Source organism: Mixophyes fleayi, chromosome 2, assembly GCF_038048845.1.
Source record: "Mixophyes fleayi isolate aMixFle1 chromosome 2, aMixFle1.hap1, whole genome shotgun sequence".
NCBI lineage: Eukaryota > Metazoa > Chordata > Amphibia > Anura > Limnodynastidae > Mixophyes > Mixophyes fleayi.
This window is the reverse complement of record NC_134403.1, coordinates 6,477,837-6,500,224: the sequence shown is the minus strand read 5'-3', so window position 1 is coordinate 6,500,224 and position 22,388 is coordinate 6,477,837. Positions and strand designations below refer to the sequence as shown.

At 48.9% G+C, this 22,388-nt stretch overlaps 1 protein-coding gene across 1 annotated transcript in view; it reads right to left on the bottom strand.

The window, feature by feature from the left end:
- Positions 1–21,263, bottom strand: part of CLPB (ClpB family mitochondrial disaggregase) — a 71,402-nt gene extending 50,139 nt beyond the window's left edge. The window contains exons 1-4 of the mRNA XM_075198349.1: positions 20,906–21,263; positions 16,897–16,948; positions 16,083–16,169; positions 7,457–7,560 (exon numbers count right to left, since the gene is read on the bottom strand). Of these exons, the coding sequence (XP_075054450.1) occupies positions 7,457–7,560; positions 16,083–16,169; positions 16,897–16,948; positions 20,906–21,263 (601 nt within the window). The remainder of the gene's footprint in view (positions 1–7,456; positions 7,561–16,082; positions 16,170–16,896; positions 16,949–20,905) is intronic.
- Positions 21,264–22,388: the final 1,125 nt, after the last annotated feature.

The window sequence follows — 22,388 nt, the reverse complement described above, 5'->3', positions numbered from 1 at the left end:
GCGAACCGTGTCACTAGTGTACATCCACATGTATGTAGATGTCCAGGATCTGATCACTGATAGCGAGCCGTGTCACTAGTGTACATCCACATGTATGTAGATGTCCAGGATCTGATCACTGATAGCGAGCCGTGTCACTAGTGTACATCCACATGTATGTAGATGTCCAGGATATGATCACATATAGCGAGCCGTGTCACTAGTGTACATCCACATGTATGTAGACGTCCAGGATCTGATCACATATAGCGAGCCGTGTCACTAGTGTACATCCACATGTATGTAGATGTCCAGGATCTGATCACATGTACGTAGTCAATAATTAAGTCATTAAACGATTCCGGAAGACTTGGCTACACTGATTGGCTGACGAGCGAGATGACATTTTTTATTCCAGGTTTTACATTCCTGGAGACAGTTGGGAAACATACGAATATATATGGAAAGTAGCAGGACAGGGTTCTGGGACAGTCCAGAAAAAAACAGACGTGACCCCAGAATCTAGAACATGGAATGCCGGTTCTGTAACAATATACCATGTTTTACAGATATCCGTTATATAATAACCTCCCTGCGGGCAGAACGAACAGAGATACAAAGAGAAAACATGGAATATTATTTACTGGATAAATGAGCGGATTGAATTGTAAGCTCCCAAGCCCATTCAATCTGTTACTTAACATGTGTCTAGCAACAACGTGCCTGAAGATCTCTCACTAGGCTGAAGAGCTTGTAACCAAAACTACTTATTTAACCAAAGCATCATTTTGATGCCTCTCTCCAGCTGACCATAGACCTCAACATCCGGCATGATCCCTAATCTGGACCGGTAGCCAGTGGTGGCCAAAAGCAGCCATTAGCAGTCCGGCTGAGCGCCCACACGCAATAGGGCTATAATACCGCGGTTGGGTAATGACTGGAACCAGTAACCGACCAGCTACATTCGGCTGAATAACTTAGAATATGGAAAAGTCTCATTTGTTTTCCCTGAAACCTAACATGTGGCTATTACAACACAATTTTTTTTATAATTGGCCAAATGACCATATAAAATCACCGAGTGTGTGATCACATTACAACAAGACAACCATACAATGGCGGAGAGAAGAGACAGCCATCTGCAAAACAAAAAACGTTTTTCCCCCTATAGAATCGCATCAATAAATAACAATATAATTATAGCAAACGTTACATTTTATAATTGCACAACACACACTTTGGGGCAGACGACTCGGCCAATCAATCGCTTTGAGGGATCTACACTAATTGCATTAGCTCGATTGCCCCCCATATTGTTACAATATTGGAGATCAGACTGAACGTTATGTGGTCAGAATAACAGAAAGGTAATTTATGTGGATATAAAGCCGTGAATTAGCAGCCGGCGTTTAGCACAAGCTGAGGACGCTCCAGGAAGAGTTAAGAGACAGCAGTATATGGGAGCAGATGACTGTTGTGTGTCAGGGAAGATGAATCTGAGATACTAGGCAGCAGAGCTGTAAAGAGATTAAAGTCTTATTACTATTGGGTGTGTGTGTCTGTTCCCTGCTCCCCCTGCCTCTCTGTGACAGCTCAGTCATCATCTGTAAGAAATACAGGAGCGGGACATTATGATGGGAAACTCGATAACGCGTCAGGGGAAACCGCGACTAACATCCATCACCGAGACGCCTGGATCATCTCCGCTCGCTGCCGGCCCCACAAATGTCTAATATATTTCTTCTCATGTCGCGGTTTGGATGCTTTTATGAAATTGAAATATGTGCACGGGGCTGGGGAATGAGAATGCAATAAAAACAAAACAGCAGGACCGGGCAGAAGAGCTGACAATCTGCTACAGATCAACTCACGGACCAAGAACAGGTGAAACACTAAGAAAAAAAAGAATATATATATCAAATTTGGATCCAGGAGACTTCATATCACATGTTTTATATGTACACGTATGTATTACTACATAAATAAATATGTACCCAGCAGATATAGAACATTACAGAATATATCTGACTACAAATAAACAGGACGTGTAAGAGAATCACCTAGATTAACCCTCTGCGGGATCTTTTTGTTTTGATCGCAGGACACACAGTCACTATTCAGTATCATATAAATAACTTATCTCTATAGGACGCCAGTGTTGGGGGGTGGGGGGTAGTAAATAATACACTAGCAAAGAGCAGCTGAATCCTATAATATAGCCACAAGTAAAGAAGATCAGATGATCACTGATCAGTCCTGGACAAACTGTGGCTCTTGGCTGGCGGGGCATGCTGGGATTTGTAGTCACACCTGGAGATCCGCATGATGTCCCGGCCTGGTCTAGCTAGTGGTGCTGACCGTTGTCAGTCATCAGTGGCGCACTCGCTACATGTCCGCTTCCTGACAGGTGTATCTGGGTGTCCGTGCAGGTTTGCCCCATTTGCCATTAGCGAACACGCCCCATACTGTACTCGGCCAACGCTAGACCGCCCGTCCCTCCCTCATTCTGCCTCTCAAGTCGTAGAGTAATACGCGGATTATTACTTACGCGGTGACAATTAGCGTCTTCTACACTGCGGCGTCCCCCTATGATGATACATACACCCACCTTCTCTGTGCTGGTCTCACACTGCGCTTATTACACAAACCAATCACTATGCGACAGCGCTATTAAATCCATATCTGGCATCCGGGCTCTCAATAGGCTGAAACACGACGTGGGCGCAGTTCTCACCTCTGTAATAACCGCCTTACACTGTCTGACATGTAACAAACTATTCAGCAGTAAAATAAATAAACCATCATAGAAAAAAGGCAGCGACACTTATACATAATAATAACAGGTCTGAGCTCCTGCGCCAATTTATTTAGTAATGGAAAACACGTCAGACAGGGAAATTAAACCTTTATCTTCCCGTCAGCTCCTCATCCAGCGTCACGGCTACAGGACACGTGAGAGCAGCATCATGTCTCCAGGACACGTGTAAGAGCAGCGTCACAGCTCCAGGGCACGTGAGAGCAGCATCATGTCTCCAGGACACGTGTACGATCAGCGGCACACCTCCGGGGCGCGTGAGAGCAGCATCATGTCTCCAGGACACGTGTACGAGCAGCGGCACACCTCCGGGGCGCGTGAGAGCAGCATCATGTCTCCAGGACACGTGTACGAGCAGCGGCACACCTCCGGGGCGCGTGAGAGCAGCATCATGTCTCCAGGACACGTGTACGAGCAGCGTCACACCTCCAGGGCACGTGAGAGCAGCATCATGTCTCCAGGACACGTGTACGAGCAGCGTCACACCTCCAGGGCACGTGAGAGCAGCATCATGTCTCCAGGACACGTGTACGAGCAGCGGCACACCTCCGGGGCGCGTGAGAGCAGCATCATGTCTCCAGGACACGTGTACGAGCAGCGTCACACCTCCAGGGCACGTGAGAGCAGCATCATGTCTCCAGGACACGTGTACGAGCAGCGTCACACCTCCAGGGCACATGAGAGCAGCATCATGTCTCCAGGACACGTGTACGAGCAGCGGCACACCTCCGGGGCGTGTGAGAGCAGCATCATGTCTCCAGGACACGTGTATGAGCAGCGTCACACCTCCAGGGCACGTGAGAGCAGCATCATGTCTCCAGGACACGTGTACGAGCAGCGGCACGCCTCCAGGGCACATGAGAGCAGCATCATGTCTCCAGGACACGTGTATGAGCAGCGTCACACCTCCAGGGCACGTGAGAGCAGCATCATGTCTCCAGGACACGTGTACGAGCAGCGTCACACCTCCGGGGCGCGTGAGAGCAGCATCATGTCTCCAGGACACGTGTACGAGCAGCGGCACGCCTCCGGGGCGCGTGAGAGCAGCATCATGTCTCCAGGACACGTGTACGAGCAGCGGCACGCCTCCGGGGCGCGTGAGAGCAGCATCATGTCTCCAGGACACGTGTACGAGCAGCGTCACGCCTCCGGGGCGCGTGAGAGCAGCATCATGTCTCCAGGACACGTGTACGAGCAGCGGCACGCCTCCAGGGCACGTGAGAGCAGCATCATGTCTCCAGGACACGTGTACGAGCAGCGGCACGCCTCCAGGGCACGTGAGAGCAGCATCATGTCTCCAGGACACGTGTACGAGCAGCGGCACGCCTCCGGGGCGCGTGAGAGCAGCATCATGTCTCCAGGACACGCGTGAGAGCAGCATCATGTCTCCAGGACACGTGTACGAGCAGTGGCATGTCTCCAGGACACGTGTACGAGCAGCGGCACGCCTCCGGGGCGCGTGAGAGCAGCATCATGTCTCCAGGACACGTGTACGAGCAGCGGCACGACCTCCTGGTCCCCTTGATCCGCACACGGGAGTATGATGCATGTTTCAAATGGGAAATACTGACATTGCTGAAGTCGTCTTTTCTACAGATACAGATACAGATACAGATGGTCGGTTCTGAAACTAAGAATGTTTCATTTTTGTTACTTTTTTATTGGAGGACTTATAAATAAAAGATGGAGAACATTAAGATTTTATTAATACAAAGATAAAACAGTCATCGGATCGGCGTCACGCGGTGGGACGATGTCTCAGACTTCTGGAGTTGATTGATTTGGTTGTGCCGACCTCTCAGCGAGTCACCGTTAGTTCTGTCATTAGGGAACAAACCCCCATTTGTTCCTAACCCCGCGCCCCGGCTGATCCTGGACACTGTGCTCTATCTTTAGAACCGGTCATCGCGATGGTGACCTTAGTTATGGTCCATGAGGACTGAAGGTGAAAGGTCACCACAACTGGTGCAGCAAGTGATGTATTATCATTAGGGTGCAGGGGGTCAGGACCAACACAGTGCGAGGGTCCCATCTCCCACCTATGTACATATATCTGGCACCCATGAAATCAGGACAAGCAGAGTCAATCTCTGGGGTCGTCCTAGTTGTGTGAAAACATGGAAAGAATCAAGGACAAGAGAGTCTGGTTCCCTGTAGAATGAACAAAAAAACAAATATGTATTTAGTCCACTCTTAAGAAAAGAACCCCCATCTCTGCCAACAACTCAATATAATATTCAGCGGGGCGGAATAGGACATAAACGTTATTCCTGGCGACGCCGACATGTCCCCTACACGGTCATTAAGGGGTTAAGCTGGACTTATTTCGACCTATAATTTACACATAAAGTTTCAGAGAAACCGCTTTGCCCGGTCCCAGCCGCTCTCATAGTATCGCACACGTTTGTTTTAAAACACACGTAAATTGGGTGTACGCCCGAATTCACAAGGAGCGGATCTGAAGATACGAGAGGGTGATGAATACAAAGGCAGCTCCAATCTGCTCTATTACACAGAACACTGCAGGATACGTCTAATGTACAATATCGAGTCACAGGCAAAAAAAAATATTCACTTAATGTCACCTGTTTATAATACAGAGAAATGATAAAAACATTAAAAAAAAAAAAAAAGAGTGTTTTTTTTCCCCCCATGAAACACATTAATTAGGATGTAATTAATGTCTACTGAACATAAAATACGTTTCTATAGCTGCTCCTGATTGTAAACATGTTCTAGCTGTACACACAGCCGTCATCTCTAGTAATCAGCACTTACACCTGACCTGTAGATGGCGCAAGAGATTCGGTTGATAATCAGGCTCCTTATAGATGCCCAGAGACTAAACGGATGTTGCTGCGCTCCAGCTTGGCACCTCCTTACTGTACACTGACTACCTGGATACGACCAGTCCCCCCCAAGTTCCCTCCCTGAAATTATAGGCAGTAATAAGGGTCCTCTGATTGAAGATGAAATGACCGTTGCCGTGTCCTGTGACGTGTGGTCCGGCTGTGGACATCGCAGAGTGATTGTGCAGATTATACACACAAAACTGACGTTAATGAATTAGGCTCACAGACTCCAGCAGGCAGCACCCTGGTCAGGACAGAACCTGGGCCCCACGCGGGAACCGTGCCGATCGCTGCGCCGTAGCGGCGGATTATACGACACTACGCTAAACGTTGTCTATTCACCTCTGAAGGGTTACATCAACGTAACAGAGGATAAGTGACGTCTTCCGACCTCTATACATTCACCTCCCATGTGTCATCTCTCTACGTTACAGATATAGAATTCATGTACCTAGAAGATGAAACCTACACACGACCCTACAGGAGAGAGGACGTTAATGGAATAATACCATCCGAATACAATGTATTAACAGTATGAAGTAAATCATATGGCCCGTCCATGGTAGAGCACATTGTAATACCATACAGTCACACAAGTCAGTGCAGAGGGACAGACAGACTGTCTGGGTGCAGTAAGGCTGCTCCTTGCCATAGGCCATCTATATATAAAGCAAGGTCCATGCATCATTGGAAAGTTATAAACACATTGCTAAACATTTCATTTGGTGTGAGTGTAGTTCTTTGTAGTTACCAGCAGGTGTCACACTTTCACCAGCTAAAAGATATTCAAAAACATTAATTCATGAACTTATCATCTCCCGCATCGACTATTGCAATTCCCTCCTTACTGGTCTTCCCAAAGTCAGACTTGAACCCCTACAATCTATTTTGCACACAGCGGCTAGATTGATTTTCCTTACTAACCGTTATTCCTCTGCTGAGAAACTCTGTCTCTAGATTGGCTGCCTGTATTTCAACGAATCCAATATAAAATTCTTCTACTAACCTACAAGGTCATCAACAAAATTGCACCGACATACATTTCCTCACTTGTCTCAAAATATCTCCCTACTCGACACCTACGTTCTGCACAAGATCTACGTCTCTCCTCCACTCTCATCACATCCTCCCATTCTCGGTTACAGGATTTTTTTCGGGCTGCACATACTTTGTGGAATTCCCTCCCTCGCACAGTAAGACTTTCCTCTAGTCTTCAAACCTTCAAGTGTTCACTGAAAACCCACCTCTTCAGACAAGGTTATAATATTCCTCTACCACCCTCTTAATCTCCCTAGGTTACCCTATTACCACCCTCTACACAGCTAACACAAGACAACAACCCTCTGACCAACATTGCAACACACATAGCCCACTCAATACTTTTACCTTTGCGTTCTAGCTGGTCCATTGTGCAATATGATGTAACACATGCCCTTGTGTTTCTAACTCCCATTGTCCTATAGATTGTAAGCTTGCGCGCAGGGTTCTCTTACCTCTCTGTCTGTCTGTATTACCCAGTATTGTCTTATTAATGTTTGGTCCAAATTGTAAAGCGCTACGGAATTTGCTGGCGCTATATAAATAAATGATGATGATGATGATTCATAGGAGACAACAGCAGCAACAACCTTGGGCAACACACTGTACATCTATAAAAATACACATAAAAGTTACAAAAGCGGAACCGGGAGGCGGTCAGTGTGACATCAGCAGTGAGGGATAGACGTGAACTGCACAAGTCCTCGCGATAAAACAGAGCGCAGATGAAGCCAATAAATATTCAGCAATTTTTATTTAAAAACAAAGTCACCTTCCAGTGAGTGCAAGTTCTTCTCCTTCGCCACCTCGTACACACTGGAGAACTCATCGCCCAGGTTCGGATCCGCTCCCGCCTGCAGCAAGGACTTGATGATACTGCGGGGACAGAACAGGGCCGTGAGGGGCAGAAATACAATGGGTATATTTATATAACACACAGGGAGAAGAGCTGCCTACAGTGAGCATTACATTACATAAGGCACAATTTATATTTAGGAGACAATAAGGGGTACTGCCTCAAAGAGCTTACAATCTAATTAGGCCATTAGAGGCGCACACAGTTATAACTGTACGGAGCTTCAGCTGCAGAAGATACAATCACAATGCAGTTGGGCCCAATTCTTTATTTGAAGGTATACAGAATAACGTTCCTATAGATACCAACAGGGGTGGGTGCAGCAGAAGGACACACCTACATGAGGGGCTCCCAGTGCTTAAATATACACCACAAACATGTACATAATGCCATGAGTGGCTGGCGGGCAACACACAGTAATACAATACTCGGATCGGACGGTCCGGTCACACAGAGGTGCCTACACGAAGGCCTGGCCAGGAGGACTGAACCAGGACAAGTCACCAGGGGACATGTTATATTGATCTCCTGAACCAGGACAATCTTGTGAGGACATCTACACCACATACACTGTGGGGGAGGTCTGAGGACTAGGATGAGAATCACTGATTTACGGAGAGGTCCGGTCACATAGAGTTACCTACAGAGATTATGGGCTGAAAGAGAACGGTTCAGAAGTAAGTTCTATTTAATGAAGAACAGAGAAGATAACTGGGGGGACATATTTTTTTTTTATTTTCCTCATTTTCAGCACACATATTATTTAGGATTGTCTGTAAGATTACTACAGTAACCTCGGTGGGAGAGAAAGGGCACACGATTTGGTGGCGGCATAGATGAGGATATGGTAGGGTTCCAGCCAGTGACATTACGGTAAGCCCATAATACTAGAACACAATGCAGAACGGATTACGGGACCCGTGTGGAAGGAAAAACAAGTGTTTTAATGACCGTGAATATTTACACGAAGATAACTATTAATCCAAATACAAAACGTGGTCTCCAGTGTAACCACGCAGCTGACCCTCATCTTTCAGCATTAAATAGGGGAACATCACGTGTCAGTAAATACATGTACAGGACCAACAAGTGGCTCTTCTGCATTTTCAGCATCTTTAGCTTAGTCTACGACAGTGACCAGTAAAATGTATCAGAAGACGACGTGTGACAAGCGTCATTAATTCAGCTGTTCCAGGAGGATTTCACACCCCGTAACATTATACATAGAGAGGCTGTATAAAGAGATTTGTGATGCACGTCACGGGGGGGGGGGGGCGGCCACCTTGCAGGACATCCAAACAATGATCCAAACTTCATATCTATTGCACAGATCTATACAGACTATATGTAGTCACTGTGTCCAGAGATAGATGATTAGTCACCGGGGACGAGCCTGGCTCTGTCCGAATCGCTGGAACCCCCACTACCCCTATTAACAGCCAGCAATGTATTGTGAGGCTTTGATTCGGGAATTAGAGGGATAATAAGAGCGTCCCACGTAAACGGATATGAAACCTGCTGGTATCGATCTGCACTAACATTCATTGCAGAGAGAGAACAATAGGGCCGAGGAGCAGGGAAAGGTCACTATAGGAGTCAGTGCGGAGGGCAACACGGGAGACACCTTGTCGTGTCTGGCAGACGGGACCACTCAACCAAGATCCTTTTACAGAAGGACACCCGTGTGTGACCGCGGCTCCAGGCCTTGCGGCGTATATAATTAATACCGTGTACTCTCCGGGTGATCTATACTTTATACACATCCAGGCTATATCCTCGGAAGTTCCTGCTACACAGTTATCAATACATTGGATCTATAGAGAGGGAACTAAGTAACGTGACAAAGTAACGAGATTACATTCACGTGTTGTTATTCTGGGCCGTCAACGCACAGTTGTTATGGTAGGAGTCAAGTTCTCCAAACCTCGTATCAGAATGGAACAATAGTCTGGAAGCAAAGTCCCAAAGCAGAAGGACTGTTACAGCAGAGAGGATTATGGGTAATAGTCTCCATGTACAAACGGTCATCTCCTAAATCATGTTTTCAGCATGACGTTACCAGGATCCCAGTAATCAATGGGGTTTGGCAGCATTAAGGATCAGACCTGACATAGAACGCAGAACGACACTTATTATAGAATTGGGATAACTGTGAAGGGAGCAACACCCCACTACAACCAGCAGGTGATCGTTGTCCCGGCCAATCAATTTTAATAAATCCCCATCTTAAATCAGCGCTATAAGAATTTATAGTTAACGCGAGCAATCTGCGATTGGTCATAGAGTTAGTTACAGCGCTCACAGTTATAACAACCTCCATGAAGTGATCTGTGAAACGCTTTCCTCTTGCTAAACTGGGCAGCGCTGGATCCACAGGACGGACCGCACTCCCACACGGATCTCCACTCAGTATTGGACAGTGATACGGGCACAGAGAGATGTATTATTATTATTATTATTATCGTTTATTTGTTAGGCGCCACAAGGTTTCCGCAGCGCCGAACATGGTACAAACAGTAGACTATACAGGGTAAAACAGTACAGGTCAATAAACACAAAGTACCAGTACTTCAGAAACTCCAAGCAGGCAGATACAGTAGAGACGGAGCAGAAGAACAGGTATGGAGACAGGAGGGAAGAGGGCCCTGCTCATTCGAGCTTACATCCTAAGGGAGGGTAAACAAAGTCAGGCACAAAAGGGAGCCAGTGAAGCAACGGGGAGAGAGGAAAGGAGCCAGGGGAGAAACAGAAGGGTGAGTGGTTAAGTGGATGGTTGGTAGGCCTTAAGGAACAGGTGAGTTTTAAGTGCCCGCTTGAAGGAGCACAGATTGGGTGAGAGACGAATGGAGCGAGGGAGGTCGTTCCAGTGAAGGGGTGCAGCACGGGAGAAGTCTTGGATTCTAGAGTGGGAAGAGGTGATCAGAGTGGAGGAGAGGCGGCGATCATTGGCCGAGCGCAGGGAGCGGGGGGGAGTGTGAATGGAGAGGAGGTTAGAGATGTAAGGGGCAGTAGACTGAGAGAGAGCCTTGTAAGTGGTGGTGAGGAGTTTGAAAAGGATTCTGTAGGGGAAGGGGAGCCAGATGTAGAAACACTTCATCCTTATTAGCTCTAGTATCAAACTTTAACGTATATATAATTAGAAAGTTTGTTGTCCTCTAAGTCAGGAAACTGGGAGGAATCTAAATGTTAGAGTGGAACGTAAACCCCTCCGGGTTCTTTAACAGAACCGGCCGTTGGTTCTCCGATATAATGGATGGAAGTTTTCTAAATTTTGGACAACCCAACAGGAATAATTTTTCTCCCCAATACACCTACAGCGAGACGGTGACCAGACTGCATCATAACCACCAGATCAGGTGGAATAAATGTGTTTAACATTTTTAAATTCCCAGTGAGAGGAAGTAACACAATTTGTATAGATTTATTTATCCATTTCCTCCAGCTGATGATTTGCACCTTGCGGACATCTAAGCGACGCTCAGGCAGGTGGACAGGGAGTATTGACCCGTCCTGGCGGAGATCAGGACACTTGTGGGTGAAGGTTCCGCCCTCCTCGGCCCTTTCACTCCCGTTCTGCTCCGACGCTCGGCTGGAAGAGTCAACAACCTTCACGGATCAGCGCTGACCATTGTCCCGGCCTCTCACCACTGAGCACAGTAACACAACGGCCACAGAGACATGAAAGTTAAACAAACACGGGGGCTGCGGAAAGCCTCTTAACGGACGACCTTGATGGGGGTCTCCTGGCATTGAGCTTGTCATGGCATCTTGTCAAAAAAACGCACCACACACGAACACGGCACACGGGGGCCCGGGCCGTGCCGCTCGAGAGCGGATATCCACCTATTGTCCCGCCGTCCTTAATCCTGTGTTGTCCCAAGTCATTAAAGTCCTTTTTGTCATTTATGAACTTGTGACTCGGCCGAGTGCAGGGGGAAAACATCAAACGTCACCAGGTCTTCAATGCCGGCGGCCAAATTGGATTTCTCTTTACACCACTGGTTGGATCTGGTTAGGGGGTCAGCAAACAGCCCAAGGTGAGAGCTGATCTCCCTGGGAACAAGATCAATGGAGGGAAGAGGAACCGCACAGGTCACAATGGAGGATTGGGAGGCCGACGTAACACGGAGCATTGATAAAGATACCAGGAGCTCACAGATACCAGGAGCTCACAGATACTAGGAGCTCACAGATACTAGGAGCTCACAGATACTAGGAGCTCACAGATACCAGGAGCTCACAGATACCAGGAGCTCACAGATACTAGGAGCTCACAGATACCAGGAGCTCACAGATACCAGGAGCTCACAGATACCAGGAGCTCACAGATGCCAGGATCTCACAGATGCCAGGAGCTCACAGATACCAGGAGCTCACAGATACCAGGATCTCACAGATACTAGATCAGACGCAGCGCAGCACAAAGACGGACCAACGCCCGACCACGAGGACCTTCAGAAAGACACCACACACCCCCCCTGTCTTATATTTATATATATAATCCATTGCAGTTTTACTTTCTATGAATAACACAGATCAGTGCTCTATACAGAATATGTCCATTTATATCACCCCCATTTCTGACTGGTCCCCAGGATTATACCCCGGCTAGAGACACACACTCAGTTATTAATGAAGATGAAGTGAGGATTCCTCGTACCGGGCTGCAATGTGCGCTGACCATAGGGCATCTCACGTGTGGCCCTCTTACCTTCCATAGGGCCACACATACCCTGTAATCTCGGTAGTAAGGTAAAATAATACGTTCAATTATAAAGAGACCACGTATGACTTTATGATCCCACAGGAATATCCGCAACAGCTGTTGGATTTCCTGTATGTCAATTATACCCCAACTCACCTCCATGAGCCCTTTACAACCCTTGTTTACCCCAGAATGTCCTTCATATATCCAACTCCTACACCCCTCAGCCTCCCCAGAGACTAATTTAATATGAGCCTGGTGCTCGGTGGGTATAAAGCACCGATGGGGCATACAGGAGGTAGGGACAGGGGGCCGCAGTGGAGGCTCGGTGGGTATAAAGCATCGATGGGGCATACAGGAGGTAGGGACAGGGGGCCGCAGTGGAGGCTCGGTGGGTATAAAGCAGAGAAAGCACCGATGGGGCATACAGGAGGTAGGGACAGGGGGCCGCAGTGGAGGCTCGGTGGGTATAAAGCATCGATGGGGCATACAGGAGGTAGGGACAGGGGGCTGCAGTGGAGGCTCGGTGGGTATAAAGCAGAGAAAGCACCGATGGGGCATACAGGAGGTAGGGACAGGAGGCCGCAGTGGAGGCTCGGTGGGTATAAAGCAGAGAAAGCACTGATGGGGCATACAGGGGGTAGGGACAGGAGGCCGCAGTGGAGGCTCAGTGGGTATAAAGCAGAGAAAGCACCGATGGGGCATACAGGCGGTAGGGACAGGGGGCCGCAGTGGAGGCTCGGTGGGTATAAAGCAGAGAAAGCACTGATGGGGTATACAGGAGGTAGGGACAGGGGGCCGCAGTGGAGGCTCGGTGGGTATAAAGCAGAGAAAGCACCGATGGGGCATACAGGAGGTAGGGACAGGGGGCCGCAGTGGAGGCTCGGTGGGTATAAAGCAGAGAAAGCACCGATGGGGCATACAGGCGGTAGGGACAGGGGGCCGCAGTGGAGGCTCGGTGGGTATAAAGCATCGATGGGGCATACAGGAGGTAGGGACAGGGGGCCGCAGTGGAGGCTCGGTGGGTATAAAGCAGAGAAAGCACCGATGGGGCATACAGGAGGTAGGGACAGGGGGCCGCAGTGGAGGCTCGGTGGGTATAAAGCATCGATGGGGCATACAGGAGGTAGGGACAGGGGGCTGCAGTGGAGGCTCGGTGGGTATAAAGCAGAGAAAGCACCGATGGGGCATACAGGAGGTAGGGACAGGGGGCCGCAGTGGAGGCTCGGTGGGTATAAAGCAGAGAAAGCACCGATGGGGCATACAGGCGGTAGGGACAGGGGGCCGCAGTGGAGGCTCGGTGGGTATAAAGCATCGATGGGGCATACAGGAGGTAGGGACAGGGGGCCGCAGTGGAGGCTCGGTGGGTATAAAGCAGAGAAAGCACCGATGGGGCATACAGGAGGTAGGGACAGGGGGCCGCAGTGGAGGCTCGGTGGGTATAAAGCATCGATGGGGCATACAGGAGGTAGGGACAGGGGGCTGCAGTGGAGGCTCGGTGGGTATAAAGCAGAGAAAGCACCGATGGGGCATACAGGAGGTAGGGACAGGAGGCCGCAGTGGAGGCTCGGTGGGTATAAAGCAGAGAAAGCACTGATGGGGCATACAGGGGGTAGGGACAGGAGGCCGCAGTGGAGGCTCAGTGGGTATAAAGCAGAGAAAGCACCGATGGGGCATACAGGCGGTAGGGACAGGGGGCCGCAGTGGAGGCTCGGTGGGTATAAAGCAGAGAAAGCACTGATGGGGTATACAGGAGGTAGGGACAGGGGGCCGCAGTGGAGGCTCGGTGGGTATAAAGCAGAGAAAGCACCGATGGGGCATACAGGAGGTAGGGACAGGGGGCCGCAGTGGAGGCTCGGTGGGTATAAAGCAGAGAAAGCACCGATGGGGCATACAGGCGGTAGGGACAGGGGGCCGCAGTGGAGGCTCGGTGGGTATAAAGCAGAGAAAGCACCGATGGGGCATACAGGAGGTAGGGACAGGGGGCCGCAGTGGAGGCTCGGTGGGTATAAAGCAGAGAAAGCACCGATGGGGCATACAGGCGGTAGGGACAGGGGGTCGCAGTGGAGGCTCGGTGGGTATAAAGCAGAGAAAGCACCAATGGGGCATACAGGGGGTAGGGACAGGGGGCCGCAGTGGAGGCTCGGTGGGTATAAAGCAGAGAAAGCACCGATGGGGCATACAGGAGGTAGGGACAGGGGGACGCAGGTGAAGGCTCAGTGGGTATAAAGCACTGATGGGGCATACAGGAGGTAGAGACAGGAGGCCGCAGTGGAGGCTCGGTGGGTATAAAGCAGAGAAAGCACCGATGGGGCATACAGGGGGTAGGGACAGGAGGCCGCAGTGGAGGCTCGGTAGGTATAAAGCAGAGAAAGCACTGATGGGGCATACAGGGGGTAGGGACAGGAGGCCCCAGGTGGAGGCTCGGTGGGTATAAAGCAGAGAAAGCATCGATGGGGCATACAGAGGGTAGGGACAGGGGGCCGCAGGTGGAGGCTCAATGGGTATAAAGCAGAGAAAGCACCGATGGGGCATACAGGGGGTAGGGACAGGAGGCCGCAGTGGAGGCTCGGTGGGTATAAAGCAGAGAAAGCACTGATGGGGCATACAGGGGGTAGGGACAGGAGGCCCCAGGTGGAGGCTCGGTGGGTATAAAGCAGAGAAAGCATCGATGGGGCATACAGAGGGTAGGGACAGGGGGCCGCAGGTGGAGGCTCAATGGGTATAAAGCAGAGAAAGCACCGATGGGGCATACAGGGGGTAGGGACAGGAGGCCGCAGTGGAGGCTCGGTGGGTATAAAGCAGAGAAAGCACTGATGGGGCATACAGGAGGTAGGGACAGGGGGCCGCAGGTGGAGGCTCAATGGGTATAAAGCAGAGAAAACACCGATGGGGCATACAGAGGGTAGGGACAGGGGGCCGCAGGTGGAGGCTCGATGGGTATAAAGCAGAGAAAGCATCGATGGGGCATACAGAGGGTAGGGACAGGGGGCCGCAGGTGGAGGCTCAATGGGTATAAAGCAGAGAAAGCACCGATGGGGCATACAGGGGGTAGGGACAGGGGGCCGCAGTGGAGGCTCGGTGGGTATAAAGCAGAGAAAGCACTGATGGGGTATACAGGAGGTAGGGACAGGGGGCCGCAGTGGAGGCTCAATGGGTATAAAGCAGAGAAAACACCGATGGGGCATACAGAGGGTAGGGACAGGGGGCCGCAGGTGGAGGCTCGATGGGTATAAAGCAGAGAAAGCATCGATGGGGCATACAGAGGGTAGGGACAGGGGGCCGCAGGTGGAGGCTCAATGGGTATAAAGCAGAGAAAGCATCGATGGGGCATACAGAGGGTAGGGACAGGGGGCCGCAGTGGAGGCTCGGTGGGTATAAAGCAGAGAAAGCACCGATGGGGCATACAGGAGGTAGGGACAGGAGGCCGCAGTGGAGGCTTGGTGGGTATAAAGCAGAGAAAGCACTGATGGGGTATACAGGAGGTAGGGACAGGGGGCCGCAGGTGGAGGCTCAATGGGTATAAAGCAGAGAAAGCATCGATGGGGCATACAGAGGGTAGGGACAGGGGGCCGCAGGTGGAGGCTCAATGGGTATAAAGCAGAGAAAGCATCGATGGGGCATACAGAGGGTAGGGACAGGGGGCCGCAGTGGAGGCTCGGTGGGTATAAAGCAGAGAAAGCACCGATGGGGCATACAGGAGGTAGGGACAGGAGGCCGCAGTGGAGGCTTGGTGGGGTATTAGTGCCTTTGCTGTGTATAAGAGGCCTATCAGGAATATTGGAGGTCTCAGTACATAGACATAGGACAGTCTGTGGATTGAGCTACCGATCGTACCTGCGATTTCTCCCGATCGCTGCCACCATGAGAGGGGTCCATCCGAGTTTGTGCCGTGAGTTGGGGTCCACCTTTTCCCGCAGTAACCTAGAAGAGAGAGGACCGAAGTTAACCCTTTACTGTCACGCAGGACCAATCTCACACTGACAGTTCCCGGTTCTGGAATCAGCCGGACGGTGGAAGCCGATCTGTGAATCTGGGGAACGTAGAGATAAGTCAGGTGACCTCTAGATTTATCTTATTACAGAAGAAGCGGATAGAACATTATATCCCCAGAATAATGGTGCGGATAAATCCAGCCCATTCCCGGACCAGCTGTGACCCCATTTTGTGTAAGCTGGATAGGGAGAGGACGTACCTGCACACAGGGTCTGGACGTATCAGATTGGGGTGAGCAAGGTGTTGGGGTCCGGTCCAGAAACGCAGTGCCTGTACCCTCACATATATGGACATAGAGGTGGCCATCTTGTGGGCGGGAACCAATATTTATCCAGCCAATCAACCCTCTAGGAACCAATGACCTCACCGAGGAAAGAGGCAGGTCACTCGGTGATGTCACAGCTCCTAGTAAACGGGTATAAACATTGGTTCCACCCACAAGATGGCGGCTTTCTCTGTGTGTAAGTGACAGTTATATTGTGATTGAATATATGGCCAACTGTACATTATCAGGATACTATAATATACAGGTGATATGTACCAGTGTCCGTCGTACTGGGGTGATGATGTCACTACTCTCCTATTATAACATACAATAATATCAGAGTCACATTAATGAGGAGTATACAGGTACGGTGGGGGCCACGGCTCTCACCTCTCCACATCGGTCACGTTATTGGTCCGCGCAGCCTCCAGCAACTGCTGACCTGGGGGGGAGAGATCAGTATTAGACTTCCCAGGTAATACAGGTGTAAGCAATCGCGACCATCCTGGAACTACAAATCCCAGCATGCCCAAACATCTGCAAAAGTGCAGGAAGACCCCCCCCCCCAATATATCTATCCTACAGCCAGATATCAGTAATAACCAGTCACTGTATAACACAAATCAGATGAAGCCCCAGGACGGGTGTTACACCCGGCTGCAGGGAGGAGTAAAACATGGGGGTAAGAGGGGTATCTGGGGTACCTCCAGGGGGCCCAGCGTGGCCTAGATCTATTCCTCCAGGTGCCAGGGCCAAAGTGTAAGTCGCTGTGCATGCGATGCTACATCAGGCCGTATATTACATGTGCCGATACCGCTCTCTCTGCTGCCTGACCTGTAATACTCCCCTGTACGTAATATATGTATAATGTGTAACTACCCCCCTGCTGTGTGTTATTACGGATATCAGAGGTTACTGAGGAATTCTGGGACATGACAAGGCCCCATTGACCCAGCTGTGTGTCTGTATCTGTACAGACTTGTAATATCCAAATAATGTACAGAAGGGAGTGTATTCTTCCAATATATATAACGGATATTACATGAGTAAGGCTGCACACATGGTGCTCTGCACGTGTACAAGGTATGTCCCACCACATGTACATAATCATTGGGGCACACAGCATTCATATATTACAGAGGAGATGTAAACACATTGTCTCACAGGGAGATCTGCAAACCTGGCCTGCAGAAGGAGAACACATATTCCCTGGTAATACCACCGAGGCACCAATCTTACACCTCAGTCACCAGCTCACAAAATGCCTCACACCTCAGTCATCAGCTCCCAAAGCATCTCATCAGTCTACAGTCCCTGATGTGCCTCCCACCTCAGTGATGACACTAGTCCCCGATGTGCGGTCTCTGGAGTAACCCAGCACAAGTGCATGCAGAGGACCTGCCTGGGCTATCTGTGACTACCACTGGTGTATAGGTGGGCAGGACATGCTGGGAGTTATAGTTCCACAGGGGGACGATCTCTGCTGTAAATCATCCAATAAGGATTCTGTATACAGTGCTGTATGTCGGGACTCAGACTCTTACACTGTATTATCTCTCTGTTTATACTACTAGAGGGCTGCTCACTCTGCCTCACTCTGTCACATGATGGACAGGCTCAGTATTATTACTTGTGGTATCCCCCATACTGGTCAGTCTACCTGGGTCCTCCGGCCAGATGGCGGCAGCTTGAGCCCCCAGGACATAGTGACCCCTGAGAAGTGTCCGCGGGTGTCTGATCATCACAGGAGAGCGGGGCCCCACCTAACAGATTAGGGCACTTTGCACCAAGCCCGATGTTTGAGCTGCACATGGCTTGTCTTTGCCTCGGCAATTGTTACACATCCAGCTGAGAGACCCCAACCAGAAATCACCTCATCCATATGGGCAGCACGGTGTCTCAGTGGTTAGCACTTCTGCCTCACAGCACTGGGGTCATAAGTTCAATTCCCGACCATGGCCTTATCTGTGTGGAGTTTGTATGTTCTCCCCGTGTTTGTGTGGGTTTCCTCCGGGTGCTCCGGTTTCCTCCCACACGCCAAAAACATACTGGTAGGTTAATTGGCAGCAATCAAATTGACCTTAGTGAGTGTGTGTCTACATTAGGGAATTTAGACTGTAAGCTCCAATTGGGCAGGGACTGATGTCAGCGCTCCCACCTCCCCGCAACCTCTTGTACCCTGGCTGAGGCACCTTATGGTTATGGTACCAGGGTCAAGGGGCCCCTTATGAAGACAGCTCCTCTCAGCATGTTTTTTTTTTTGCATTTTTTAAATTTGTGTGACTTTGGTTAATGGAATGCCCCGCCCTGGGCTTTAAATAAATAGACAAAATAATCAGAGGCTCGAGGAAGTGTTCTCATCGCACTCAGAGTGAGGGGAACCTGATTTGTGTTGGGTGACATGTCCTGCTTAAAGACATCAGTAGCAGCAATAATTTAGGACTTTTGCTGCAAGACCTGCTGGGACTTGTAGTCCAGAAATAGCTGGAAAGTCACAAATAAGACACCAGACGCTCAGCTGCTCTGTTCTTCCCTTCTCTTACTGCCCTCGCTGGGGGCTCTGTTACCACAATGATTACAGGTTGTACACAGGGCCGGATTAAGAGGGCCCCCCCGCCGTCTGTCGTCCGCTGATCGGATCGGATCACCTGTGATCCGATACTTCTCCTGGTGGTGCAGCTGTGGCTGCCCCGCTGACGCACGCGCCCACGGGGCAGATGTACAGCAGCACCGCGGCTGCTGTACATACTAAAATGGGCGAAATGGAGCTACAGCAGCTCCTTACAGGCGAGGACAACTGTGAGAGACGTGAGGAGTGGGCTGATCATGGCTTCCTAGGTGAGTCACACTTGCTCTGGCCAATCTTAGTTTGTAATAATAGTTCACTTAAATATATCATATACAATTTTTTTTATTTTCTTTTAACTTTAGAAAGTTTTTATTAGTTTTGAATTTTTTTGGGGTTTTTAAAGAGGTACAGAAATAAAAAGAGGGGGGAGGAAGGGACGGACAATAAAAACAAATGGGGTAGGGGGGGGTACATAGTGGGTGAAGAACACAGCCATATATCAAACGGTACATGCTTTAGCCAAATATAACACATCAAAACCCTTACAATATATTGTTACTGGCACAGTATCAGACCGGATAGCCCTAAAATATTCCCTCTCTTATGGCGGAACTTGTCCAATGTATACAATTTATTTTAATTTAAAGAGGTAATGAAGAGAATAGGAATAAGTATGTTATAGAATAATCCCCTACTTTATTAATCATTATTTAAGTATTACTGAAGCCAGCCACTTATATATTAAAGGTTGAATTAGATTTCAGTACATTATATATATATATATATATATAATTAAAGCTTTAATATGAGAGACAGGCTTTGATAATTACTTTAGTAATGATTAATAAAATAGAGGATCCTAAAGAATATCTGCTGCATCATGTATGTGTGTGTATACATATATATATATTATGTGCAGTATCGTTGCTAGTTTTCATGTGCAGTGTCAATGGTATTTTTCATGTGCGATATCATTGCTAGTTTTAATGTGTGGTGTCAATACCCATTTTAATGTGGTGCTTTGATGATTGTTTTAATGTACAGTATTTTAGTTTGGGGAAGCAATGATTTTTCTTATGCAGACAACGTAGGTGAGCCCTCTGGGAGAGCTGTAGGTGATGTAATGCAGGAAGCGTCACTATGCCCTTATTTTAAGATTTTAGGGGCCCCCCTGTCTTAAGTGCCCCGGGCCCCCCAAAGCCTTAATCCAGCTTTGGTTGTACAGGATTATAAGAGCTCAGCAGGAACCCTGTCCCTGCTTCCAATCTCTGCCCTCCTAACTCTGAACACGTCACCGACTGGTACATACAAATAGACAAACATTCTGGCTAAAGTCCTCATTAATGTGGTAATTGGTTGTGACGTGCACAATGATACACAATAACACACTCATCATGTCAGATGCAACTTCTAAACCATTTCTGTACTAGAAGACCAGGGCTCCCCCTGGAGGAGAGAGGGAGCAACTACAAGGAGACAGGTGTGGGACCTGCACCAGGAATCGGAGAATATGTTGATAAGGGAACATGAAAGATACAAAATCATATACAAAGAAACATTGTAGCCACCCTTATGCTATATGTACAGTTACCATATTTATATCACACATATAAAAGCTATAATAAGGCACAGTCTGAATGCATATGTGCAAACAGTTATGTTGGATTAATATCAGTCAGTCACCAGAATTGTCACATAAATAACCTATAGAGACATTCACAGCAATATTCTTTCTGTAGAGAACATGGTTATGGCAAATATCATTACAAATGTACTATTGTTTGAAGCTGCTGCATAATATCATCATCACCATTTATTTATAATAATCACCTCTATCTGGGTTTTCTTTGTTGTAGCAATAGGCCAGCAGGGCGGCAGCAGCGAGCAGGGGAACTCTGGGCTGTGCATTCTTCTGCCACTCATTGTGTTCTCTATGTCTCTGGCGCCCTCCAGCGGCTTCTGTTAGTAACTGCGGCCCGTCCTGTACGTGAAGACTTGAGAGCTGACTATAGTTGTAACGGGTGCTCACAGTGCGCCCTCCAGTGTCACTCAAGGGGTACTGCAGCCCCAGCGCTCCATGGCGCCCGGGGACTATTCGCCGCCACGGAACGTCGGCGCTGAGTGACAGCCCCAGGCGGCAGGTGAGGAGTCGGGAAATACCGAGACCGGACACTCGGGAGCCCCACATGAGCGGGAACCACACAGTAGCCGTCAGTGCGAAGCAGCAAGATGGATTCCGCCTGTCACTTTCCCAGACCGATGTCTGTGCCGTAGCTGACGGCCGTCGCAGTGCACCACGGGAGTTGTAGTCGTTGAGTCTGGTGTGGAAATTGAACTGATTACAGCGAAGAACTACATTTCCCGACAAACTCCACGGTGCTCAGGCCATAGATTCCCGGGGCATGGCGGGAATTGTAGTTCGACTTAGGTGAGATAATGTCATATAAGTTACATCAGCTGAGGTGAATGGGCTCAGACCTGTCATATCCAGAGTTTATACATAATATATATAAATATAATAGTGTCAGTGGGCAGCAATCACCAACCTGTAATAAACACTGCACTGAGTTTTTATACATGGCCCCCAGTGCTCAGTCTGTGATACTTTCCCTATTATGAAGGCCACACATTTGCAGTTTGTATTCTCAGCTGCATTTGAGGTTGCTGTTTGCTTCAAAACTGTTATAAAATAATTTTATTTTAAAACACTAAACTAGATTTTTAAATAATAGAAAAAAGTATTTTAGTTTTTTATAAAGCAAACGGCAAACTGTGTTTGAAGCCGTTTGAAACATTTGAGTTTCTCAATTCGCTGCAAATTACATGTTTAAAACTTAACTATTTGAGTTAAAACAGAGATGAACCCCCTCAACTTTTATGATTTTGTTTTTTTTCATTGATAAAGAATTTGAGAAGTTCGGATGAGTGAAGCCGGCGTCTCCAGTCAGACACTGACAGTCATCAGAGCAGAGGAAATGAATACAAACAATTCTAAGAGATGTTTTCCCGACTGCTGAGATGTTGGGGGTAAGTCGCTCACTGGCGCTGTGCTCGGCTACTATCGGTGCGGGAGAGGGCGGAGTTATGGGTGACGCCTGGGCAGCGGGATTGGGAGAATGAGGAATTTGTGGTGTTTCCGGTGAGGGGAGATGGTGACTCTGGAAGGAGGGAATATAACAAGCTCTGCATTGGACATGTTGAGCTCTATTTAGCGTTGGGACATCCATGTGGAGATCACAGAGAGACGGTTGGTTACACAAGATAGTACAGAAGGAGAGACCTGTCATATCTGATCCGCACACACCCTGCACCA